The 20,421-nt window shown below is 57.0% G+C and overlaps 1 protein-coding gene across 1 annotated transcript in view; it reads right to left on the reverse strand.

Moving 5' to 3' along the window:
- Positions 1-20,421, reverse strand: part of Igf2r (insulin like growth factor 2 receptor) — a 94,533-nt gene that overhangs the window by 14,494 nt on the left and 59,618 nt on the right. Inside the window, exons 23-41 of the mRNA XM_078018796.1 lie at positions 19,986-20,150; positions 19,570-19,713; positions 19,298-19,473; positions 18,954-19,041; positions 18,328-18,543; positions 17,475-17,605; positions 17,121-17,218; positions 14,103-14,239; positions 12,924-13,114; positions 11,527-11,653; positions 10,764-10,883; positions 10,252-10,508; positions 9,774-9,992; positions 7,888-8,037; positions 5,419-5,580; positions 4,073-4,280; positions 3,619-3,765; positions 2,183-2,417; positions 1,407-1,543 (exon numbers count right to left, since the gene is read on the reverse strand). Coding sequence (XP_077874922.1) covers positions 1,407-1,543; positions 2,183-2,417; positions 3,619-3,765; positions 4,073-4,280; positions 5,419-5,580; positions 7,888-8,037; positions 9,774-9,992; positions 10,252-10,508; positions 10,764-10,883; positions 11,527-11,653; positions 12,924-13,114; positions 14,103-14,239; positions 17,121-17,218; positions 17,475-17,605; positions 18,328-18,543; positions 18,954-19,041; positions 19,298-19,473; positions 19,570-19,713; positions 19,986-20,150 — 3,108 coding nt within the window. The remainder of the gene's footprint in view (positions 1-1,406; positions 1,544-2,182; positions 2,418-3,618; positions 3,766-4,072; positions 4,281-5,418; positions 5,581-7,887; positions 8,038-9,773; positions 9,993-10,251; positions 10,509-10,763; positions 10,884-11,526; positions 11,654-12,923; positions 13,115-14,102; positions 14,240-17,120; positions 17,219-17,474; positions 17,606-18,327; positions 18,544-18,953; positions 19,042-19,297; positions 19,474-19,569; positions 19,714-19,985; positions 20,151-20,421) is intronic.

Genomic DNA, 20,421 nt, shown 5'->3' on the forward strand with positions numbered 1-20,421 from the left:
GGGAAAGATGTCACTGGGAGATCTGGTGGTAGCTGACAAGGACTGAAGGGGGGGGGCGTTAAAAGCCCCCAAATTTGGTATAAATGATGGAGCAAATGAAGAGACATTCGGCCAGCAGATACTGACGCCTTCATGCTGAGGGCCTGATGAGGACCTGGACTGACAACCCACACTTGTCATCGTTTGCCGATCCTCTGCATCTTCCTCACCGCTCTCAAAACTCTACAGCCACACCTTGTCCCTGGTGAGTCTCCCCACAACCCTCTCCTCAGCTGACCCTCTCGTCAGCCGGCCGTCAGCTCCGCCCCAGGAGAAGCCTGCCGTGGTCTGAGTGCACACCTGCTGGACTTCAAGCCTAAGCCCTGAGACTTTTGACATTTGAACTCGGCACAGAGGGAATGTCTGTCGTGAGCCTGGCATGATTAAGTATGTTTGCAGTGCTTAGAATCAATTAAATCCAGAACTGTTTGTGTAAACTCGTTAATCTGGAATTGTTTCTGTGAATTGATTATGGGTACTGCAGTGCCTAGCATTAAGGATTATCATTTTCCTGCTCAGGAACCTATAGAGTTAAGTTGTATTAAGGGATTTGAGTGAATAAAGCATTCACTAGGGCAGAAGCACGTGGACATTCTTTGTTTCTCCCGCTGGCCTGCATAAGTCACACCTTTGCCCACTGCAGCACTGGGTTGGAACAAATGTACTTCACGGGAGGGGACATGAAGCTGGGGGCAGCACGCTGTGGTCTGTGTTGGAAACTCTGGCTCACAGCCCCTTGTTGAGCAGTGCGGCAACAGCGGCAATAGAACCCAACTCTCCACAGGGAGGGTGATTTCGGGGGATTTGGCTTCTCCCTCGGCTGCAACCTGCAGAGCCTCGGTTTGATTTTTACCAAAGGTTACAGTTATTTCCTCAGAATTCTCTTTCTCCATTCCCACACCTCAAGCTCACTTGGTCGTCCTGTAGCTTCATCAGCCCGAGCCCCAGAACCCCACTGCAGCCTCACAGGCAGGCGATGCCTCTAGCAAACCCAGTCACCTCCTTCCATCAGGGAAGAACCACCAACTGAGCAACCAACTGCACAATGAACCCTCTGTCGAAGCCATTAAACCATCTAAAATGTACCCTGAACTATCTCCACTAAGTCCTCATGCCACTATCTGCCCTCCGAAACAGAACCATGAGTGGAACACAACCTTGAGAGGAACTGGACACTCAGACTGGACCCGCAGTCTCAGGGAATACAAACTGGCACAGACCTCCACGTTCCAGGAACTGCCAACATTTCAGAGACGGAAATCACAACAGGACGCTCCAGCAACGGTCCTGCACCCTCCCACCACAGGATAGCTCCGTCTTCCAGTCCAGGTCCTGGAACCAAGCAAGACGGGGACTCGGAGCCTCACCTATGACATCCAGCCTTTGCGTGTGGACGAGTCCCAAGACCTGCACTTGACCAGACGCACTCTTCTTGCAGATGCTGGCTCTTTCCGAGCAGTCCAGTGGCCCCTTGTATATTCTCTGGCACAGATTTATGAAGTACCTACAGCAAGACAAAGGAGGGGTGAGCAGGGAGGTCTCCACCCTGGCTCCACCTCCTTGCTGGAGGCAGATCGGACACAGCTCTTCCAGGCCCACGAGCCACAGCTGAGGAGGGCTGAGGAAGGGAGTGGCCCACGCCACACCTGCTGCAGACCAACACGGGGCAGAGCGAGGGGCCTGCGGGGCACGGGCAGTGCTCCAATCCTGGCAAGTGGCCCACCATCCTTCATGCTACTTCCTCCTCCAGCTCCCGGCCTGCCCTGCGGTGAGGCCCTGGAGAGCAGGGGGCAGCCCCACAGGGCACAGTCAGGACAATGAGCCAAGCCGGCAGAGGCCAAGCCTAGGGAGCTCTTGCCAGAGAACTGAGAAAGCCCACCCCCGCCCACACTCAGCAGCAGGTGGCCCGCCCAGCAAGGGGCAAGCCGACCTGTTCAGCCGGCCCAGCTTCTGGGTCTGAGGGGTCATCTCCGCTCACCCACCTCCGCTCCTCTGACTGCACAGCCACTGGGTAGACACAGGTGACATTCCGGGCTGCCTCCAGGAGCACAACCACAGTGACAGGCACCATCAGCACCACACGTACGTGACTTTGCAGTCTGGAGGGACCCTAAGCTCCCACCTGTGTGCGGAGGGTACTCACGAGGCTCCTTCGTGGACGAAGAACCAGGACCCGGTGAGGGAGGAGAGCAGCCGTAGGTCGTAGGTCTTGTGCTTCTGAACGAACTTGCACTCCATCTTCCGGGGCGGGCACACGACCTTCGTCTTCCACTCAAACGTCACCTCACACCCGCGGACTTCACTGAAGACCTGCGGCCTCCCGATATCCTCGTCTTCGTCACACTTAAATATGATCGCCGACGTCCGGTGGCTGTTGGCTAGGGAGCAGTAGGCGTGTTCCGACTCTCCCGTCCGGCTGTCCCCGGGCACTCACCCCACCCAGTCACCCTGGCCCGGCTCCTCCCGACTCTCCTGTCACGGGGCTGTCCCCCAGATGCAGCCCCGCCCTCGCCAGGCTCCTCCTGACTCTCCTGTCACCGGGCTGTCCCTCACCTACAGTCACCCTGGCCCGGCTCCTCCCGACTCTCCTGTCACGGGGCTGTCCCCCAGATGCAGCCCCGCCCTCGCCAGGCTCCTCCCGACTCTCCTGTCACCAGGCTGTCCCTGGCGTCCACCCCACCCTCGCCAGGCTCCTCCAGACTCTCCTGTCACGGGGCTGTCCCCCAGGTGCAGCCCACCCTCACCAGGCTCCTCCTGACTCCTGTCACAGGGCGGTCCCTCACCCACAGCTCACCCTCGCCCAGCTCCTCCCAACCCCGTCACCGAGCTGTCCCCTAGGTGTAGCTAAGGCACTCCTTGTCTGTTTCTCTCATGCAGATCCCAGTCTGCGCAGACCTGGCCCCGCAGGCCAGCCCCACAGCACTAACCCAGGTCCTCACTGAGCTTCAGCACCTGATTCCGCAGTGATGAGAACAAAATATCCAAGCAATAAAACACCTGCCACTCCTAAAAGTTCAGCGTCATCAGAGACCAGGAGTAACTGGTGTTCCATCAAAGCCAGCAGCAGAAGCACAGTGTCCCTCGTGATCTTACACCTAAGCTCCTAACGTGTCCTGACATTTACCAGAACGACAGATCTTGACAGTGACCTCCTCTCGCCCTTACTGGACACTCCCATCACAACAGGCGGCTCCAGGCTTCACAGGAGCAAGGGCACTAAATACGGCCGAGGCCCCGGCCCCCCCAGCCACTGAACCCCGTGTGTGCCAGCCAGACAAAAGACCACCATGAGCCCCTTGCTTCTCCTGAATTCGCCAGCCACCCTGACCCATGACAGGCAGTGATTCTGCTGGGCATGATCTCAACCTCCAGGGCTGAGCACTGCAGCGGACACGAGTCCCCAGGCCAGGGAGGGGCCCAGCTCATCTCAACCCAGAGCAACTACAGCGTCTCCTGTGGGCAACAGTCCCAAGAAGGGAAAGAGATGTACACGGCAGGACGATGCCCCGGCCACCCGCACGTCCACCCAGCTCTGGGCTGGACAGAGCCTGGCGGGACCAAGGCCGCACCGCCACTCACTCTGCCTGCAGAAGCCCCACTCGCGGTCCCGGTCGTAGTCGGCGGTGGTGCTGCACCAAAGCCTCGCCCGACCCTCCAGGACACATTCCTCGTAGCTCTTCCTGTTGAACGTGAAGGGGAAGACGCAGGGGTCGCCCGCCTCGGTTTCTGGAATGAAGAAGAACATACAAAAGACCCAGGCTCAGGGACGGCAGCCACCCAAGGCCACCCCGGGAAGAAGACCTAAGGGAGCATCAGCCCAAGCCACCCAGGACAACCGGGATGCGCCTGCCGAAACGCGAAGGGCACCTGACGGGACGAGCACATCGTGGCAGGAGCCCTCATGCCCGAGGAAGCCACGTGACCCGTCCAGTTCAAGCCCAAGCTTCTAGCACTCACGGGGCTTACAGCTCACTCCTCGGACTGTTCCCGCTGCTAAGTCTACTCTCACACTTACTAGGAAATTAAAATTTACCTGGAGGACAAGTGTCGCCGTTCACGTAACTCAGAATGACCGCTTCGTCCTGGTGCCTGTAATCCAGCTGCATGGATGCCAGCCGACCAAAGGACGCCCCCTTGCTCCCAGACAGCAGGCAGACGCCACCGTCCTTGCAGCCACCCTGTTCCGGGCCAGCTGCCGCGGTGCACACCCCCACACTATACGTGCGCGACCCTCGCGTCACCTGCAAGGACAGACAGCACACGTGGCTATGGCTGCAGGCAGCACCTGGGACTCCAAGTTAGAAGCGTCACTGCAGCTTGTGCAGTGGTGGCCACAAGCTACACCCAGGTGCCTCAGGGCCACCGTGCATTCACTTTCTCTCCAGGCCCTGGGCCACCTGCAGGGCAACCAGTAATGCCCTGGGGTTCTCCAGGCACCTCCGAGTGGCCACCACAAGGTGCCGCCCCTCCGGCCCAGGCCATCTTCCTTTCTCTTGCTTCTCCCCGGGATTGGGGGGGCCCAATGTGGCTGCTAACCTGTCCTCCCCAACTGGGCCCAGAAGAGAGGGGCCCCTATGAGACCCCAGGCTCAACCTGCTTTCTGAAGCAGGCACCCCCTCACTTGGGACACTGAGCCAGAGCCCAGCAGATGCTCCACATGAAAACGTGCACGTGCTCTCCTCGCCCACTCCGTCCTCCCAGGATCCCCCTGCCGCACACCGGAGGCTGTGTCCCAGGAACCAGGGTACTGGCTCCAGCAGGGACACAAGGGCTAGCCACTCTCTGGCTGCCAGGCTGAGGCGAGAGCGACCCTGTAGCCTGGACCACACCCTGGACGGACTCAGCTAAGAGGTCTAGCAGCTCTGCTGGCAGCGACAGGGACCTCGCTGACGGCTGATGTGCAGACACACAGGCCGGGGTCTCCGGCACAGGGAGCTCCACACCAAGTTCTTCTCACAGGGGGGCAGCTGCCAGGTTCTCCCTGACGTCACACCACTGGCCAGAAGACAGCTGCCTCTATGATGAAAAGCCAGGCTGACGAAGAGCTGTTCCTTCTGGATTTCTGCCAGCCAAGCTAGATCTGACCCTGCCCCATGGACGTGTGGTCCCCTGCATGTCCCGAGATGCCTCGTCTGTTCTCCATCTGTGACAGGGTCTCATCGCCTGCCTCACAGGGTCATTTGATCCTCGTAAAGCTCAGAAACCCTCCAACCCACAAGCTGCAACTCAGCGCCGGCCGTGCCCATTAGCCAACACTCCGGCCGCCTTCCTGCCGCACTGAGCCTGGATGCCCCACACGGAGCTGCACACGCCAGGCACTGTCAGGGCGGAGCCAGCAGGCGGGACGAGAGGCGGCCAGGCTGTGGAAGAGCTGCTTACCTTGAAGGTGCTCCTGGAGAGGCTGGAAAGGTTGAAGCTGTAGAGCAACTGCTCGTCCGTCAGGGCGCAGCCCTCTGTCTTCACCTCGTCCGGACAGACGATCGGCGTCTCCCACTCAAACACAAAGTCACACTCGCTGGTCCTGATCAGCTTAGGAGTTCCCTGTGGCCAGGAAGAGCACAGGTCTTAAAGACCACAGGGCCCAAGCATGGCAGCCACACGCTGCACTCCCTGAACGCCTACCGGGTGCCCAGGAGGGCAGGGCTGCAGCCACAGTGGCGGGGATCAATGGGGACCTGTGACCCATAGGGGCAGCTCCCCAGGGAACACCAAGCAGGCCCAACACAGTCTTGGGGTGCAGGCTGGCACCGCTGACTGCTCGCACAGCCCTATAACACCCTTGCTAGCTGCAGGTTGTCACTCCCTGCTTTGAGACAGGAGAGTGGGGGACGTGCCACACCGTGGTTCATAGGAGAAAGGGTGTCTTTCAACATCCAGAGACAAGTCTGTGAGGGGAACATCACCACTGCTAAGGAGAGGCGAGTGTCCAGATGCTGGGGATGCATGTGACCAGGGAGGGGCAAGGCACCATGTGGCCAGACATCCCACAGGCCGAGTACTTTGAATCTGCCTGTTTATTCTTCCCTTAGAGCAGCAGAAACAGATGACGCGGCTGGGAGCTCCACCAGCCACTGCCACAGAAACCTGTTTTCCTATGATTCAAATGGAAAAGTACTTCCACTAAAGATGGAAACTACAGGGAAGAAAGTCTACTCAGAATCTTTCCAAAACTGGACACATTCAGCATGAGTATGCCATTTCTAAAATCAAGTGAGCATGTCCACTCTCACGGGGCAGCGGCTGTGGGAATTCCTAAATCACACCCCCTAATTCCACCAAATCCCCCTGATGGCAGCTTAAAGCCAAGGACAGTTCGGGCTTATCTGCTTGTGTGAGACCATCTGACTCCCTGAAGAGGGGGTCTGTGACAAGGAGGGACTAAGGGCCGAGTGACAGAGGCTCTGTCCACCTGCCACCTGCTGAGTGTTTGGAGCAGTGCAGACGACACCCACAGCAGACACGCTCACGAGGGCGCACAACTCAGCCCCGTGTCACACCCTCGGGACTCCTGCATGGGGACAGCTGAGGGCTGGGAGACACACCCTCGGGACTCCTGCACGGGGACAGCTGAGGGCTGGGAGGCACACCCTCGGGACTCCTGCACGGGGAAAGCTGAGGGCTGGGAGGCACACCCTCGGGACTCCTGCACGGGGAAAGCTGAGGGCTGGGAGGCACACCCTCGGGACTCCTACACGGGGACAGCTGAGGGCTGGGAGGCACACCCTCGGGACTCCTGCACGGGACAGCTGAGGGCTGGGAGGCACACCCTCGGGACTCCTGCACAGAGCAGCCAGGGCAGCGATGGGAGTTTCCCCAACAACTGTACTTTCCTCGTGCCGGGGGCCACCAGGTCACTTCCTGCCACTGTCAGCACATCCATATCCAGCACAGTGACCTTCCCATCAAACCTGCTCTAGCTAGGATGCCAGGGTCACCTTCCTTGAGACCATGATCCATCACCTGCGCCCCTCAGGTGAGATGAGCCTGGGGACCCATGGCGTTTAGGATTCTCAGAGGCAACGCAGGATTAGTTATTTCATCACACAGCACAACCCCCAAACCCTGTGATCACGCTCATGGATATTTCTGTAGCAGGACGTGTGAATTTTCACAATAGATGGGACAAATACAGATCGTAAGAAGCTTCAGTCCACTCATTATTAAAGGGGTGACAAGTTCTCAGAGCCTCAAGGACCTCAGAGGCACAGACCAGGGCTGAGGCCGTGCTACCCAGGAAGAGCTGCCCGTGGGAGCAGTAGCTGGACCTGCTCTGCCTCCACAGAGCCACCCCAGTCACTGAGACACAGGAGCCGGACCCTCCCGTTTTGACTCCTTTCACACTGGGGTGGAGGGCTCAAGGGAACCAACCGGCAGACACAAACTCTTCATCACAGAACAGTTCTCATTGTAATGGAAATTGGTCTTATTCTTAAAAAGCACCAGAAAGGTCAATAACTTCCTAAAGTCAAACGCACTATTTCACCAAAGCTGTGCTTTTGTTCTTTGCTGACCTTTGAATTTAGACTAAGTTCAGAATGATGCCCAAAAGTCTGACCTCTCTATAAGGAGGAAGTCAGTTTAAAAAAAAAAAAAAAAAAAAAAGGTAAGACCCTTAAATACATGTAGCCAATGCCGGGTGCCATTTCTACACTCAAAGGTCACAAGTTTTTGAATTCCAACAAGCCTCCCCGCAGGATGAAGGCACTCCTTCCTCAGACCCAGATGCACACTGAGCTCGTTACCCAAGACAGGTGTTTCGTACCCTTTGACCTGAAACGTGCTTCACAGTTATCCAGCCTGACTCGCCAACCCACACTTAAGCGTCTACACTGACCGGAGGTCACCTACCATGCTAACGCCTCTCTTGCAGTGGAAGGCAATGAGCGAGGTGTAGTTGAAATGCCTGTCCGCTAGGCATGGAGTGCTGCTTTCAAAATTCAGGTAAATTTCATTGGCCACTGGATTGAGGATCGGAGGGCCTGTGACCCGGCCAATATCCTAAACAAAGGAGAGAGTGAACAGCACTTCAGGAAATTAGTTGTTCCAAGGTTAGCGGAGTGAGAGCTAATACAGAACTGTGAAACTCACACTTCACCGATTCTGAAAGCCAACAGCACCTAAAGACACTGGGTCAAGGCCATGCCAAGTGGGAATCTGCACAGAGACCCAGGGAAGCCCCGTGTGACTAGGTCATCTGTTCAGGAACGACAGGTGTTTCTATCAGCCAATTTTCAGAGTCTATGTAACTGGGTTTTCTGTCTCTGGCCATCTCAAGGTCCTCCCTACCTGATGGTGGAGGTGGGAGCCCACGCTACGCCCACCCCACCACCCCCATGCTGCCCTGGACCTACCCATTCCCTCAGCTCATTGGTACCCACTGGGCAGGGCCTCAAAAGAGGGAACAGATTGGTTCACCAATTTTTATTGCTTAGTGCAGCCACAGACACACACAGTAGCTGCTCAATTAGAATTTCTAAGTGAATAAACAACAAATGAAAGAAGAGTGAATGGCCAGGAAAGGGACATGTCATGAATACGTGGACATGTGCATGAGCGAACATGCATGAGCGTGTGTGTGAACACGCATGTACTGCACATGTGTTTCTTCCCTGTGATTCGGTTTTTGGCTGCTATTCATTCATCACCATGGAGCATGTTCAGACCACATGACTGACACAACACCTTCTTCAGTTAAAGAAAGTCAGGACAACATTTAGAAATGTGATGAAGGATGGCCAAGCAGGAGAATCCAGCAGGCCAGATCTCTCAAAAAATGACTCACAACTGAAGCTCCCTCACCTGCCCTGTTGCTCACGGCTGTAGCCTGTACCACAGACCACTTCCAATGTCCTCTGCACCAAAGGTACAAACAGTATCCTGCCTATCTCTCTAAAACCCATATCTAGACATCTTTCCATAGGGTTCGCCCTCAGGAGCACTCAGACACACAACAAGTACAGAAACAGAGAACTTTTGAAATACATTTCAAGTACAAAATCACCCCAAGAATTTGACAAAATATGAATATAGCTCATGTAATTTTTAAAAATCCAAACCTATAGTAAAAGGTACAAGTGTAAACCAACACTTTGAAGAGTTGTTAGCAACTGCACTCTTGCCCTTGTTTATAAATTGCTACAAAAAAAAAAAAGTGCCCATATTTCACAAGCATTTTCATTACACAGGTATTTCAGACTAAGAAACCAATCTAGCCAATGTTCCTTCCTACCACTGAAGACTTCTCTTTAGCCAGGTATGGTGGTGCACACCTATAATCCCAGCAACTTGAGAGGCTGACAGGGGAGGATCGTAAGTTCAAAGCCAACCTCAGCAACTTAGACTGTGAGGCACCTAAGGAGACCCTGTCTCAAAATGAAAATTTAAAAAGGGCTGGGGATGTGGCTCAGTGGTTAAGTATCCCTGGGTTCAATCCCTGGTACCAAAAAAAAAAAAAAAGGATTCCCCTGATCAGGGTACTCTGAGACTCCTAGAACAACACTAAAGTCTACCTACACATATAGGTCCACATTTTCTTACACAGAGTAATGACTGTCTGGCTACCATTCCAGGCTGATCATTCAACACCCAAACCCTTCACCTTACCCAGAACACATAGCCCAGCTCATTTCTCCACTTTTCCTGACTAACTCACCCCCAAAGGCAAGAAGCACAACACAAAGGTTTCTGCCAATAGTCCCGCAAAGACCCTCGCCACCTGGAGGCTGCATACTCACGATCGGGGGGCCACTGACTGGAACTTTGCACACCGCAGACCCTGCGGGACAGGGCACCCCGTGCATCGGGTTCAGCGGCTGGCAAATGTTGATGTAGAAGTCCGGGTTGGTGTCGGAGGTGTCGTCCTCACTCTCGTCGTAGGCCTCGTAACCACCAGTGCGGTGGATGAGCGGGGACAAGTCGATAATGGAGCTTCCGTTCCTCACGGAACACTCTGTCTGTTCAACAGGAAAAAGCGCACGTCGGTTCTACAGGGGAAGATTTCCTAAGGCTCCCACGGTAAGGATTCAGAGCTGAACCACAGGAGCACAGGGCAGGCAGAGGGTCCCGGTGCTTCACTCTGTAGCACCGGGCGGGAGGGGCGGGAGTGGACAAGGCCACCAGTACCTGGTGGTGGTGTGTGTGGGGGGGGGGGGCGAGGGAAGTGCAGCAGCTGGGGGGCCGGGCTCGGGCATGGGCTTCCCGTCCTGGACTCACCGCTTGCTCGCAGGCCAGGGGCGTGTGCCAGGAGAAGAAAAGGGTGCACGTCTGTTTGTCCAGGGAAATGAGCATGGGCCTGTTTGTGGGCCCAGCCTCAGGCCTGCACACAAAGCTGATGACACTCTTATAGCTCAGGCCAGACTTGGAGGGACACGGGGACCCATCCTCGTACACCAGCTGTAGCACCTGGTCCACATAGGTCAGCTTCTTGCTGGCCTTGCCCACGCTGATCCTGGTCTGTCCGAAGCAAGCCCCTGCATGTGGGAGGAGGAGGAAGGCACATTAGGGAGTCGGTGGCCAAGTTTTCTGAGACCTTTCCACAAAGTCCTAAGTCACTAAGTCTGGCTTTGGCCATCACTATGCTGAGCTTCACAATGCAGCCCCCCGGGCCTGAGTACTGCTGAGATGACGGTGTGGGTCTTGGCTCTCCTTGTGACTGCCAAGTGCCAGAAGTTGGGCTGGGGACCGCCAGTCAAGGGAGACGACACTCGAGGGGCCGCAGCACTCACCCACACCAGGAGCGCAGTTTTCATTGTCCCCACAGATGCTCATGTAGACGAGCCCCTTCTCGCTGTAGGCAGCCGTGAAACCAGTTCTGCCACTCAGAGAGCTCAGGTCGAAGAGGTGTCCTGTGGTGGAAGGGGAGGGACACAGTGACTCTGGGAACCCATCTCCAGCAAGCTCATGCGGATACGTCAGTGCAGGTGTCAGGCCCCCAACCCCTCCCCACCAATCTCCACTGACGATACCCCAAAGTGCCCCCACCAGCCAGTGCATGTCATGTGACCACCGTCCCCAGCTTTAGGAGATGGTCCACCTTTCCCCGAAGGCCATTGTGGCTCCCAGCACCTGTTCCTGCTGGAGTACCACGCAGCCACAAGGTCTCCCAAGGCCTGCAGACAACCCGATGGCATCTACCTGCCAGGGGACCACCACCCACTCCTTTCCAGGCACCCAGACAGAGGCAGGCAGAAGCCTCCGGCTCGTCTTGTCTGCCAGGTGGGCTCTGGAGTCCAGAGGTAGCATTCAGGAGCTCGTCACCCCCATGGGAGGACCAAGAACGGCTTTGAGAGCCAGGTGGCCTCTCCCAGACTGAATCAGAACCAGAGTGGACACAAAGGCCGATCCAGAGGAAGGGCCAATGTGCCCAGCCCTGGGATGCTCCTGCCAGGGTGCCTGGCTGCCCACCGCCTTCCCTCGGCCCTCACCTGTGTGGGGTTGGTGACAGCCCCGCCCCCTCACCTGTGCTGCCTGGCACAGCCCCGCCCTCACCTGTGCTGGGGTTGGTGACCTGGCAGTCATCGTGCACACTACTCCTCACGGGGCAGGCGGCGGCCGTGGGCCAAGAGAAGGTGTACTCGCACTCCTCCACGGCGCTGATGAACAGGGGCCTGGAATTCTGCAACAGGCGGACGGCAGCCGGCGTCACACAGCTGCCCTGCGGGCAGTGCCAACCCTCACCCTGCAAGACCCCACGAGCGCATGGAAGTCCTGCTCAGTGTCACTATGGGACCAGGGCAGGTCAGCAAATGTGAAGGGTGGGGACCTGTTGCTGAGGCGCCCCGTGGGCCCCACGGGTGGGTCAGGGAAACCAGCTGAGAGGACCAAGGTGGCCCAGCAGGTAGGAGAGGCTCTGGGGGGGCCCAGGCGACACAAGCAAGGCTGACTGACGGAACCCTGACTGCGCGAGCTGTCCTCTGCTGCGGCTCAAACAAAAGACCCAGAGGGCTGGTCATCAGCCCTTCCCCTGGCAGCAGTGTGCTCACGGTTCATCTCGGACACTTCCCGTCCTCTAGAGAGCTGTACCCAGCAGTACCCTGCGGTCCAGGACCCTGGTTGTGGGGGAGAGCCCTTCCCTTCCCTTCCCTCCTGCATGTCAGGAGGCCTCTGGTCCTGGACCATGAGTGCCCAGCCCCTCACGGCCGAGAAGGCTGCAGGCCAGCTGCCCAGGAACCTGGCTGAGCTCTGAGGACGTCCAGGAGGACCCTCGCTGCTGCTGCAGGGAGGGAGGCTTGGCCCCTGGAGCTCCCTGGGACCCAGCTCCTCCCCCACTGCCACTGGCTCCAGAGGACCGGGCAAGCCATCCCTCCCACGGGCGGGGCTGCTCCGGGTTCTAGGAGTCCCTAGGTTCCTGTGTCCTGAGAGCCGTTTCCCACCCTCACACTCAGCAGCACACCACCCCTGACGGAGAAGGTGGTCACGTGGCCAACACCTGCCCAGCTGCGCGCACAAGGCAGAACGGAGCTCAGGGGAAGAAGAGCCCTCACGCACTGCGCCTGACACCAGCCACTTCCCACGTCTCCTCCACCCTCCTGACAGCCAGCAAGGCAGGGCTGCTCCAGGGTGGGACGAAGTCACGAGCCAGGTTCGCAGCTAGGAAGCAAGAGCACCCCCACAACAGGCCTCCTCCCAAGTTGCCTCCTAGAGGGTGGGCAGCTGTCACCACTCTGCTCTACGCCTCTGGGACCCAGCCTGGCTCCACAGAGCACCAACTAACAAGCCTGGCCCTGCGAGGCTGAGCACCCGAGGAGTCACGACTGTCCCCCTGGATAGCAGACCCAGCTCCTGCCCAGCTGCGTCACGGAGCTCTGTGACCTGCACCCCAGGGATGCACGGACGCCTATCTCGCTGGCCACGATCTGCACCGTCGTGGAAGCCACGCCACTCACCACTTGGCTCTCGCTGCAGGTGAACCGGATGGTGGCTGACTTTTTCCGAATCTTGTCTGGACACAAGTCGCCATCCGTGTACTTTAGGACAATCACGCCGTCTCTCCACTGAGGACCGTCCCTTACCCTGCCAAGGTTCACAGGCTTGGAGCCATCCAACAGACACACGGCCGCCTCTGGAGGGCACGGCTCTGCAATGTGAGGAGACACGACGAGGCATTAGCTGCAGGGACTCAGTCTGGCTCTGCTGGCACCAGGCACAGTGACCACAGGGGCCCCACCAGAACCCCAAGTGTGAAACCAGCCTCAGCAACTTAGGAAGAGTCTGACTCAAAATAAAAAGAACTGGGGATGAGGCTCAGTGGAACCTGGGTTCAACCCCCAGTTCCAAAAAAGTAAGAAACACAGCTTAACCCAAAGGGACAGCAGCGGTCACCATCCTCGCCCACTCCAGCCTCCATCCCAATGCCACTCCGCTTCACACAGCACTTTCTCCCCCCTGAAGGGCTATTTTACCACAGAAGGGCCAGGAGCAGCCATGGGGTGTGGGGGGGACAGCCAAGACACAACAGATGCATCCTTTCCCGGCCCCACACAGGGGGAGGCCCAACTCCTCATTAAGTCAACAGGATGTTCTGAGTGGTCTGCACTGTGTGCCCTGTATCCAAGATTCACCAAGAACACTCTGCCAGTTCCAAGTCACCAAAACCGCTGTGCCACCTGCCCCAGCTTAAGCAGCAGCCCACACCACAGTGCAGGACCACAGGGTCACAGCCCACCCCACACAAGGGGAAGTGGGCCACAGCCTCCCGCCACACCCATGAGAACACCTTTTCGCAGTTAGAACAGCTGCACCCCGAGCTTGGCGCCTGGACTTCTGAGGTGCTCATGGGCCCACACAGGCCCCTGACCTGAGTCTCCACCCTAGTACTAGAGTCCCTGCATGGTGACGAGCACAGGGCACACACCAGGGTGCCTGTCCCAGCCTCCACCTCCCACCCTGTGAAGACGCACTTGCTCCTTCCCTTCCACCTACTGCCGATCCTCACACTCAAAGTGGCCACGTTCCCACCTAAGCCATCCACAGCGGGGAGCCTGGGCCACACCAGAGACCAGTCACCGAGACCCTTAATTACCCTGCCTGCCCCAGAGGCGCCCCCAGGTCACCGCCCTGCTCACCAGTGCCGGCCTGTGGGGCCAGAGACTTGCAAACATTGATGAGGTAGTGCTCAGTGGCCCCCGTCCTGGTCACCGCCTCCCAGTTGTCGCTGTATCTCGACAGGGGTGAGAGGTCATAGGAATTGCCAGCCCCATCCCTGCAGGGAGGAGAAGGCCACAGTCAGTTCAGCACCCCATCCAGAAGAGTTCCAATGTTGTCCTAGGTGAGGCCTCACCCAGGGACAGAGAGAACGTCACAGAGGATGCCCCTGGCCAGCCAGGCAGACCGCCTTGACACCACTGAATTTTGAAATCTTACATTAACAAAACTAAGTCCAATCCAAAAAACATCTCCAAGTGCTGGGCACACACAGGCCACGAGAGGCGGAGCTCGCTGGCCAAGTAGCCAGCAGCTAAGGACTCAGGGCACACCAGCCACTCCAGGAGCAGCCCGGCAGGCCACCTGCTGTCCAAACCCAAGGCCTCAAACAGGCACAGAAGGAAAAACGGGTTGTGCTGACCTCGGGCCCAGGATGAAGACGCGCTGCTATGCATCAGGTGTGCACAGCACTGAGTACCAGCACGTGCCAAGCCCAGCAGGATGGCAGCTGAGCAACTGCAGACCCACCCCTCGGGCTCAGCACTTACAGAAGAATGAACAGCGCCCATTCCTCCAGAAAGTGCCGGCGAAGCCAGGGCGTCGCCTGGACACGTAGAACCACCTATCCTAAGGAAGCCAGCAGACGTTGTTGGTGAGAAAGACCATGGACAAAACCCAGGTCTTTCGTGTAGAGCGTGCTAGATGGTGACAGGAGCTGAGGGGGAAGCTTGGGGAAGTGGCAACTGTAGAGAGCGCAGCCAGGGAAGGCCTCACTGAGGGGACCTCTGCGTAAACCCCAGAAGAAACGGAACAGCCTGAGGCCCAGGAGCAGCAGCACCATTAGAAGAACAGCGTGAGCCAGGGGCCTGAGGCACACAGCCTGGTGCACTCAAAGAAAGGCCAGGATGCCAGTGGGACAGGGGGAGTCAGAGACCCACCACGGGGACAGCACTGGGGTCCTTAATCCCAGTGAGAACTGCAGCTCAAGCTTCCACATGACAAGGGCCTCCCTGCACTGAAGTCTCAACACAGTCTGGCTGACACTTTAACACGGTCACGTGTCAACTACACGACTGACTAGTGGGAAATTCAGCAAGGGCAGGGGCAGGGAGCCCACTAGAGCAGTTGCTGCAGAGCAGCAGGCAGAGGAGAGGCAGAAAGTGGAACCAGGCGGAGTCAGCAGAAGCCGAGAGGCAGCCAGAGGTGCAGCAGGGAGGAGAGCTCAGGGTCCGGAAGCTCCTAAGGTCCTAAGACCTTATGGGAGAAAGGAAAATGGCACTGACACCCGTGGGCAGGAGGGGGAGGGGCCAGAGATCGGCCAACTGTAGGCGGAGGGGCTCAGAAAGAAACTGCTGAACACGCGGGCTTCTCCCACAGCACCCACACTGCAGGGGTGCCAGGCCAGCGCGGGTGGGGGGCTGCCCCTGACACTGCAGTGTGAGTATGTGGGGGAGGGGGTCCTAGAACCAGTCCCCCAGGGACACCCATGGATGACTTCGTTTGTTGGGTTTTTTTTTTTGGCCTCCTGGGGTTTGAACCCAGGGGTGCTCTACCACTAAGCCACATCCCAGCCCTTTTCATTTTTAATTCTGAATCAAGGTCTTGCTAAGTTGCCCAGCTGGCCTAAAACTTGCAATCCTCCTGCCTCGGTCTCCTGAGTTTCTGGGATTGCAGGTGTGCGCCACTGTACCTCACTACAATCTTCATCTTGGAAACAGTCAACGATACTGCTGGAGGCTGACCAAAAGGGACATAGGTGCCTGTTATGGTTCAGATGTGAGGTGTCCCCCAAAGCCTCACATACAAAGCAATGCAAGAAGGTTCAGAGGGGAAAAGATGGGGCACAGCCTTAACCTAGGAGATGAAGTGATCCTTGATGGGACCAGCTGGGTGGTGGCTGGAGGCACTGGGCGGGGCAGGGCTGAGGGTGTACAGTTTGTATCTGGAGAGTGGAGTCTCTCTGCTTCCTGATCATCGTGTGAGCGGCTTGCCTCTGCCACACCTCGAGCCCCGAGGAACAGACCCTCCTGTCTACAGGCGAGAGCTCTGACACTGAGAGCCCTCAAAGACACTTGCTCTCCTCCCACTCGCTGTGTTCTGGTCATTTAGTCACAGCAGTGAAAAAGCCGACTAAAACCGTGCCCTTTGGAGTTACAGAGGGTTCCAAAAAAACTACAAGAAATTATATAAGTAGTGGAAAAGGCTGAAGGGAGAAGATGGGGAAGGAGCTATTTCACCTTATATACACTTTTACTGTATGTTACTATATAGACACACACGAAAACTTTCACTGTAAATAATCCGGAATTCTCCTTTGACTTAATTCCACTCAAAAACTTTGTATAGACATATTTTTAGGACAAGAAAGAAAATAAAAATTACATATATAAATACCAGAAAACTGAAGATTGCCCTGAAATAATACTTCGGAACATGGCTTAGAAAATCAAAGAAGAAAACTGAATACAGAAGAGAAATTTGTATGAGACTTGTTTTTGTTGTCCTATGAACTGAACCCACAGCTTTGGACATGGGTCTCAGGAGCATGTTGGGGTCACGGGGAACAAAGATCCAGGAGCAGGGAGCCCTGAAAAGCTGGCGGCCAGCGCTGCCCCATCCTGCTCCTCACCCCGGCCCACCTGTGTCCCTCCATCACCCTCTCCATGCTGCAAGGACTTGGGCAAAGGGCCACACTGTCCCCAAAGCTGAGTCCCTGACATAAGCAGGGAACCTGGCCCGCTCTTTCCTCCCCTGCCCGGGAACCCTGAGAGGTGCCAACGCTCAAACATTCTGCTTCTGCTCCGGTCACCACCTCATGTGCATCTGACTCAAGACAGTCATAGACTCTGCCAGGTGGCTGGGGAAGAAGGCCAGATAAACTGACCTTATGTGCTAAAGCAAAGCACACCCAGGGAGCCGGCCGACACACAGCAACTCACTTGAACGAACACTCAATCACACTGAAGGGTGGGCAGGCGTGCTGTGTTCGCCACTCAAACAGGTAGGAGCAATCCGAAGTCTCCCTCAGGAACACTGGCTGCAAAGTGAAGATGGACGTGGGTCAGAATAGGAATGCAGAGCTTCGACAGCTTACACTCCGAGCTTCAGGATGAAAACAAGGAGTCAGTAAAGCCCAGAGGAACAGACCGCGCTTCCAACACATTTCCTGTAAATGACGTTTTTAACAGAGCTATCCGGGAGATTTTATGAGACCCAAGAGCCAACTCACTCAGTTAAGACAAGGGCAGCTGGGGGAGGGCAGGGGACTCTGCAGGGCTGGGGTGGGCGCTCACCTTCTGTGTGGTCCGGTCACAGTAGAAGAAGATGGTGGTGGAGCGCTGGTACACCTGATGGCAGGTGTCACCCCCGGTGTAGTTCATCTTCAACAACCCATTTTCATAAGTCAGCTTCTGAGTAAGGAGACCTGTTCAAGAAGCAGCAGACCAAGCCAGGTTCAGTTCACGAGTTCCAGGCTGCCACACCCATCCTAAGCTGTGTCAAGTCGCAACCTGAAGAGCTGGGGGGCAAAGCACCCCTGGACCATGGGCACTGGATCACCCACCCCCCGTCACATCACAACACAGGAGGCATGAAGCCAGACCTCTTCCCGCCCAGCACGCAGCACAGCAGACTAACCTCAGGTCTGGTGACGTGCCAGCACGCCTCAGCCCAGTCCTGAGAGGCTGTCTCTGCCCGTTCTCACCACGGAGCTGTTCTACTGCATCTTTTAGAGCTCCCAAGCTGATTAAATCTGGCCCAGGTGCCAGAAGTAACTGTCTGCTCATTACGGCCAAACCCTACCCTGAATGTGTCCCCTGTGACTCAGCCCAGAAAAGAGCACCTCCAAACACCCACTAGCTGCTCAGTGCGTCCCCCAGGTGTTACAGAGCAACATGACCTTGGAGTCAGAAACACACTCAGCGAGTGACATGCTTCAGTGTGAACTCCGACCAAGAAGGCACCTGGGGTCAGAAACATCACTCACACGCTGCTGCTGCCGCCGCAAAACACGCGCGCTCCTTCCTGCTCTAGAGAAACGCGGTCCCCGGCGGAACGGCCTGACATTTTAATTATGTTCTTTGCATTTTCATTTTGTTCTATTCTCTGTTGGACTTGCAAGTCCAACAAAAGAAAAATGAATGGTACCTGCCACTTTGTGAAATCCCTCTGGCCCCTGCTTTTCCTGACACGACGCGACCACCTTGGACGTGTCGGAGGTGGGGCAGACGTCTGAGGACAGCTTCCCGCAGACGCGGAAGTGGTAGTTGTACTCGCCGGCGCTCACCACGGTGTCCTGCAGGCCCAGAGGCCTCAGGTCATACAGGTTGCCGTGCCTGGGGTCCTTCACCTGGCAGTTGTCCCCTGCAGGAACACACAAGCAAAGGCGAATGCCACGGCACAACAGCCCTGCCCCCAGGCAGGTCAACAGGCCTTAAAACAGGCATCAAAAGCCAACACCACACTATTTTGTTTACATATAAACTACAAATTGTCCCTCAAACGCCTTTTGAGAAAAGCCTGCCTCAGGATAAAACCCACTTCATCAGAGCCAACCAACCAACCCAACCCGAGGGTTTGTAAGTATGAGAACGCAGCTGTGCAGGAAAGGGTCACTGACAAGCTGCAGTAAAAGGAAAAACTCAAGGACAGGACATTGTCCACCGCTGGAAGTGCTTCCCGGTCCCCTCCATAGTGCCCGTCATAGGCTCACAGCTCAGGCGCACGTGCAGTGCTGCTACCCTACGTCACGGTGAAGAACAGGCCAGGCTCACCTTCCGCCCTGACCACGGGACAGGCCTCCACCGTCCTCCACACAAACACGTACTCACAGTCGTCCAGCAGCTGGAACGTGGGCGACCCCTACAACACAGACCAACGGCGCACTTTGTTTTCCACTTACTTAGTTTTAAAAAGTTAACCAAATGATGGCCACAACTAATACCCCATGCGAGCCCCTGTGAGTCCAGCATGGAGCCAGACCCGGGGCTGAACATCATATTCCAGCCAAACCCCACTGGTGGCCAAAAACCATGAAGGAAGCGGCAGGCTTCCTGGCACAGCCGACTGGGAGTGAAGGGAGACAGCCCCGCAGCACGCCTGGCCCCTGAGTACGCACCGAGGTCTGCGCACACTCGAACGTGATCCTGGTGGAGAAGCGCTGGGTCCCACATTTATCGCCGTTGACATACACGATGCTCAGGGACCCGTTTGCCGCCATCTGGGGGCTAATCTGCACCACACCCAGGTTCCAGCTGTTGTCCTCTGACACCAGGCATGACCCCACTGCGCTGCCTGAGAGAACAGGGTGGTGTCGGGCGAGGGGAGGACAGGAGGCTGCCCCCCACCTGAAGCCCTGCAGAGGGACTGGACAGGCTCAGCAGGGCTCACCATGACAGCCGGGCACATAAGGCAGGGGGTTGCAGACGCTCAGGTAGAAGGTCCTCTTCCTCCCACCTGCGGAGGTGTCCACCGCCGTCCACGGCTTCCGGACAGTGCTCAAGGCGCTCAGGTCGTACTCGTTACCGGCCGAGTCTGAAACACCCTTTCTCCTCAGTTCCAGGGCCACCTTTCACCCACGTGACCCCAAGGCCCAGAAGAGCCACCACAACCAGGAGGCTTTTCCATGCAGGAGGACAGCCACGCTGTCCCTAAACTGCCCACATGAAGAGACAGCAGGGCCGGCCCGAGACGACCGCTCAGCGCACACACACATACACACTCAGAACGCACACGTGCTCTCACGCATCTCTCACACACACACACACCGTTCTCACCCAGCCCATCACTGTTAGGCCCCGGCTCACCGGTGACTTGGCAATCCACTGGAGAAGGCACACAGGCCAAGGCCGTCTCAAACTCAAAGAAGGTGCTGCGGATGCCTCGTGTGGAGTCGATGTCCTGGTGCAGGAACCTGGGGGTTCCTGGGTAGACGTCAGCGTTGCAGAGGAAGCGGATGATGAACACAGTGCCTGGGGAGCAGGGAGCCAGGGCTGACAAGCAGCTCAGCGCAGCGCAGCCCCTGCCCGGCACCACACACCGCCACCCTGGGAACCAGTCACCGCACGTGCTGGTCTGTGCCCGGGGACCTGAGTGGCCACACTCGTGGCACGTGACCCATGTCACCAGGGGTTCGTGTCACAGGCCTAAGTCTCAGCACTCTTGCTCTGCAGGAAGCATCCAAACCCCACGGCGCTGTCTCAGTCCAAACACCAGGCAGCAGCCTGACTCTCATTTACTGGG

This window comes from Ictidomys tridecemlineatus, chromosome 8, assembly GCF_052094955.1.
Source record: "Ictidomys tridecemlineatus isolate mIctTri1 chromosome 8, mIctTri1.hap1, whole genome shotgun sequence".
In the NCBI taxonomy this organism is placed as follows: domain Eukaryota; kingdom Metazoa; phylum Chordata; class Mammalia; order Rodentia; family Sciuridae; genus Ictidomys; species Ictidomys tridecemlineatus.